Source organism: Podarcis vaucheri (genome assembly GCF_965113315.1).
Source record: "Podarcis vaucheri genome assembly, chromosome: 12".
Lineage (NCBI taxonomy): Eukaryota > Metazoa > Chordata > Lepidosauria > Squamata > Lacertidae > Podarcis > Podarcis vaucheri.
Genome location: NC_138750.1, coordinates 31,458,739 through 31,464,738, shown reverse-complemented (window position 1 = coordinate 31,464,738; position 6,000 = coordinate 31,458,739). Strand labels below are relative to the sequence as shown.

The window sequence follows — 6,000 nt, the reverse complement described above, 5'->3', positions numbered from 1 at the left end:
TCGCTGAGGTGAAGCGAGGCTTCGCTTCCCGCCTCGCTCCTGAGGAGGTGGAGTAGGAGGAGAGACGGCGACTGAGGGCAGCTGCCCGGGAAGCCGCAGCCGCCGCCTCCGCACCTGTCTCGCACTCCCGCCGGCCAGACGGAGAGAGAACGAGGGAGGGAAGGAGGAGGAGGAGGAGGGCGGCCGTAGTGGGTGTAGCCGGCGCCGAGCACCTGGCCCCGTCCCCCGCCGCCGCAGCAGCCGCTCCTCCTCCTCCTGCCGCCGCCTCCTCTCCCGCCCGCCTCCCTCGCTCCCTCCGTCGGCCGCCTCTCAGGGGAGTCCGCGCCGCGGCGGCAGGAGTGGCATCAGGGCGAGCAGCAGCAGCAGCAGGACGAACAACAACGGTGTCAAGGCAGGCCGGGAAGCTGCGGGCGGAGCCGTTTCGCCCCGAGAGGAATATTCTCTCTCTCTCGCACACACACAAGGTCCCTTCTTAAGCCGCCGCTGACAGAGTTGCGGAGAGCTTTCTGCTTCTCCAGCCGAGGGGTGGCGGTTGTTGTTTCGGGCGGCGGTGCAGAAGTAACGAGGGGCTGCCGCTCTCTGCCGCAGGAGCCAGAGGAGAGGAGAGGAGCTGGAGCCTCGGACAGCGGGGGCAGGATGAACCCCAGTGTCACCTACGCCAGCCGCAAGCGGCGGAAACCCGTGCAGAAAATGTAAGTGGGTCGGGTGGGTGGGGTGGATGTTCCTGAAGAGCAAAAAAGGGTGCCTTTTTTCTCCATGCTGAGGTCTGGATTTCCCCTCCCCGCTCCCCTTTGCAAAGCTGTCGCCTCTTTTCTCCACACACACACACTGCACGGCTCTCCTCCTCTAATTAACCCTGATGCCCTTTTCCCTGTAACCTTGTGCGTTGCTTTGCTGCGAGCGCATCGCCTCCAAACCCTCGTAGTGCCCGCATTGCAACTTTTTGTATTTTTGTTTCTCTCTCTCCCCCCCTTGTAAGGTTATGCTTTGCTATTGCGTTCCGGCAGTTTCTTCAGCTTGTCGATTAGCCTTCAGTTGTGGATCACGCCCCCTCCCCCAATTGTATCTATCTATCCTATTATTATTATTATGATTGGTTCCAAATAAGGTACCCTGGAATACCTCTTAAACATGTGCAAAGGGATTTGGTGGCCCGAGTTAACCGTTTGCGCAATCTGTGTCATCCCTCCTTACGTTGCTCTGGTAGAAACGCATTTGGTGACTCCCCTAGATGTTTGTAAATAATTTGTAAAGGTCTAAAGGAGCCTCTTGTTCTTCCATTGAAAGGTTTAAGTCTTAAGTTTAAGGCAGTGCTCATTGTTTTATTTTGTTCATCTTGGAAAAACTGGGCTGGGATTCGGAATGGCCTGCCATGGGGACCGTTCTGGAGCTTGTTCTAAATTTGTGGTGACAGGCTGGGGTTTAAGGAGGGAAAGGCACTCTGCACATGCACAGGGGCAGCTTAGGAGCTACATATATTTCAGCAGTTAGTTGTGCTGTTGGAAAGGGATTCCTGGGCTGAGTTGCAGTAAAATTAAGCCTTGATTCGGGGCCCTATTTTTGTCAGGCTCTGATGACCCAGTTAAATTCAAACAGCTGATTAAAATCAGAACAAGGACTGGGAGGTGGGAGGGGATGAAGGAATGATTTGAGTGTAAGGCTGCATCCCTGTGCACATTTACGGTACCTGTGAGTAAGCCCCACTGAACATAATGTGACTTGGTTCTGGGTAAACCTGCATTGGGTTGCACTGTCGGTCAGTGTGGCTCGACTCCCTGACCAAGGATGTCAGCAGGCACTTAAGGTGATAGTCTGGCAGTCTGTGTAATGTAAGTTTAAGATAATTATCGAAAGCTTGCAGCAATGGATGTAGCTTTTGGCATATTTTGGCTGTGGGCTGTGACTTGTGCTGTCTTAACAGGGATTGCTGGTTAATGTATGGTGTGTGTGCAGAAAGCCACGTTGTGCTGACTGTGCTTCTGCCACTGCAGTGGGCTTGTCTGTGATTCGAAGACGATCATTTACTCATTTGCTCAGCTTGGTTTTATGATGATTATATTGTACAGTATTGTGATTTGCCGCTCTCTACCTCACCACCGTAGGCCACAATGTTGTACAGTGTCAGTCTCCGGAGCAGCATCTTGTTGTTGTGGAGGCCAGGAGTATTGTGATACAGATGGAATAATTTAAGTGTGTCAGTAATCCGTGCACTTTTTCGTATTTATTGTAATGGTTGTAATTCTTCAAACGAGGCTTTACAAATGTAAAACTGTGCAATGTACATGTTTACCAAGCTGTCAAAGCTATGTACTTTCAGATAGATTGTTTTCATCTTTAAGAGAACAATAAGCAATCGTAGGAAAAAATTGATTTATATTTTTAATGGGTGTGTAAATTCTGATCCTAGGAATATATGGAATCAATAGTTAATTTTTTAAAAAAGTTAATCATAGGTATGAAGGTTTACCCTTTGGTGTTTGATTTAAAATTAATATTTAGTTTTTAAAAAATCCTTTTTCTGTAGTGTTTATGAGTACCACTTTTCACTAATCTGTGTTTATTGGTTAAGTAGCACTGCTGATGAAATATTTATTCCCCAACACAAAGTAACTGTACTGAGCTTGGTGGGTTTTCCCAAAGGACTTCAAGAAAGATTAAATGGAATGGTATGGGAGCGGTCTGTGCTGTGTTAGCAATTTTAAAGTTTACTAAAGTGCATACCAATGTTTAATGTAGATTGTGGAGTCTAACTGGTTAGCCTTTTAAAATTGTTAATAGGAACAAATGCAGGAGGAAATCCATTGGAATAATGTATACAAATTGAATTCTATAACTTTGGCAAAGCTAGTATTGTCCTCAAGGTGCTAGTGTTAACCTTGAGATGCAGGATTTTTTAAAAAAATAATAATAATCCTAGTTTATTTTTCTAATCCAGCATGAAAGTGCTGGGGCAGGGGGTTGGCAGGTGTTACTGCCATGCAGTATAAATAATTGGGGGGGGGGGTTGCCAGTGTACTTTATGTATCTGACTTCACATTACAGTACTTGAAAGTTATCTGTGCTTATTAAGTAGCCTTAGGTACATTATGTAGTAGTTTCTGGATTCTAGAAAAGCAGCACTCTCATAAAAAGGATAGCCATTATGTCTCCAAAGTTTACTTTAGAGGTGACGGTTATGCAACACTTAATGTTAAGTAACATTGTAGTTTGTCTTGTAAACAGAAGCAGGCTCCTGATGTGCAAATGTAGTAAGTTTTTAATACTGTATCCTATAGAAAAAAAGTCTAGCATGTACGGAATAGTCTTAAAGTGGTTGTTGCTGAAGAGATCCCCTTGCTTCTAGGAAAAACACTCAGACTCACTGATGTACTATTGTGAGATACAACTACCAGCATATCATGTGAGGAATGTGAAATCTTTGGAAGCTTGTATTTGAGCTTCCTTGTTCTCCACAGTTTCATGTCAAACAGGGTTTGTTAGCTATGTGATTATTGACTTATGAAACAAATCAGGCTCACGACAAAGTTAATTTAGTAGGCATTCTACTTAATAGAGCACTCCTCTTGATTTACGAAGCCAATTCATGTAGGAGGGCAACACTTACACTTAATCTTTGTATAGGATTAAAGTTAAGAGAATTCCTTCCTTCCTGTGTCTACATTATGGTACACATACACTAATACTGTATATACAAAAGATACATACTCCAAAGGAAAAGTGCTGTAGTCGGTTGCAATGTAGAAATATTCTTTAGGGCTACTTGTGGAAGTAAAAACATTCCAAACCAGTGTTGTTGAAGAGTAGACAAAACACTTCCTTAGAAAAACATTTTTTAATTCTTACACCTGTGAATAAATCTCACTGAATTCAGAGGAACTTGTTTCTGTGCTTAAGATTTCACTGCTCCCCTTTCAGAGGTATGTGGAGCTCTTAATATTTATTTATTTATTTTATTGCATTTATATTCTGGCTTTCTTTGAGCTTGCTTAATGGCAGGCTTTATCAGTATGGCAGGCTTTATCAGTATATTTAAGTGCTCTATTGATGTGTGGCCTACCCCCCACTGTAGTATAACATGACATGTATGTGGTGCTTTGCTCCTTCATGAATACTGATTCATTATACAAGGAGCCAATTGAAGAAAGCCCTGGTTTGATGTGGTTCATGCCTCCACCCGCCTTTTTGTTGTTGTTGTCCCATTAGGAATATGAAATAGAAAGAATATAGGTTCACATGTGGCTTTCCTTCTGTACATTTTCTTTGGGCCTTTTGAAGCCCATTATGATACTGGGTGCAACTTTTTATTGGAAGTGCAGAATGTTCAGGATATAAGTGCTGGCTTTTATCCCTGCAACTGTTACAACATTCTGTATCTAAAAAGGGCAAATAGACTTCCCAGTCTCCTAGGCCTAGCATACAATGAAGAATGTCCTCACATTCTGATGGAGCTGATATCATTCAGGGGACAAAATGAATTAGCAGCCCCCCACCCCCACCCCCAAGTCTTGCTCTCATACTGGGACAGTGGGGCAATAGCTCGCCTGAAACTGCCATTTGTAGATTTGCTGGTTACAAGATTCTGGCATAAAAGCTGACAAGTTATTGTGTGTATGTTCAGTGGGTCATACGATTGGGTTATTTATTGGAATCTGGCAGGGGGCAGTCAGATAATTCCCCCCTGTTGTTTCGCCTTCCCTTCTGTGGCTTGATGAACCTCCCTGCAGCATGGTTCTGGGAATTCCTGTCCTAACATGTTTTTGTTTTTTCCCAGGCTGTCGTTCTTGGCACCTTTCCTTGGCTAAGAACTGAAAGTGTTATGTGGCTCCTTTTCATTTCAGTACTAGTGTTTATGAATGTATTTAGGATCAGAATTAATTTTAGATGTCATTCTATGGTAACATAATATATATACTTAAAGGGTTTTTTTAATGAAACATTGATTAAAGAGACAGATTCAACCATTGTTACTTTTATGGACTTGGACTAAAATGTTTCAAAAGATTTGCATTTAATTTGACTTTTCAGTGGTAAGTTGTTTTTGTTTAAGAACCATGTCATATGTTGATGTGGGAAATAGTGGAATAGTTTCATCGTCATATGCTGCCTATATTCATCCATAGGTGCACAGGGGAAAGTATAAAATTGTGAAACATATCCACCAACACTGTCAAATGCACATAAAATATTATTCCTCTACCTTAAAAACATGGCAGGCATGATTTTTGGCATCTGGGCATGCGCAGACTCAATTTTCGGTGCCACAGACATGCGCAGATGCAATTTCCGGCATCATGCTGCGCCAGTCCGGCCCACGGACGATCTCCATGGAAGAGATCCAGCCCATGGCGGGTAACCCTTGCTGACCCCTCCTTTATTGTGAACTACTTAAGAGATTCTCAGCATAAATTGGTATAAGCATTTTATGAGTAAATAAGTGGACACCTTTCACTTGCTGATCCCCATAACACTGTCATGAAATTCTACTCAATATTGAGCCAGAGCAGAACTCCAATGCAGAGTAAAAACATGTTGCAGGATTCCCCAAAAATAGACCAGAGGCAAATAATATTTCATCCATTACTGCTATGGAAGGCAAATGAGCATAATGGTCACAAATCCAATACATTCGGGATTGGCACTGCCCATAAAAAATCGAGTTGCAGCAGATTTAACATAAACTTACAAGAACTTCTAAGAAGTCTAAAACCGTAACACAGGTTAAAAGGTATGAAGAACCCCCTAATTATTCTGGGTGCATGACCTGATGTGTAATTCTACTTAATACTGTATTGACCACAGCAGATCTCCAATAATAGAGAAGGAGAAGGTGAAACCCAGGCTCCTTCTGGGCTTACTTTTATGAGCACATAACATTAAAATTATTAAGCCATTTTCTTTTTGCCTTTTATCTGTTGAAGCATTTGAAAGCAGGTGATTGAGGCCTCGAACAATAGTGATAGAATGTTTAAGGATAATTTTTTTAACGTTTTTGGAAATCAC

At 43.2% G+C, this 6,000-nt stretch overlaps 1 protein-coding gene across 1 annotated transcript in view; it reads left to right on the top strand.

The window, feature by feature from the left end:
* Window positions 1-331: 331 nt before the first annotated feature.
* Window positions 332-6,000, top strand: part of AHR (aryl hydrocarbon receptor) — a 46,723-nt gene continuing 41,054 nt past the window's right edge. The window contains exon 1 of the mRNA XM_082193910.1: window positions 332-692. Coding sequence (XP_082050036.1) covers window positions 637-692 — 56 coding nt within the window. The 5' untranslated portion in view covers window positions 332-636. The remainder of the gene's footprint in view (window positions 693-6,000) is intronic.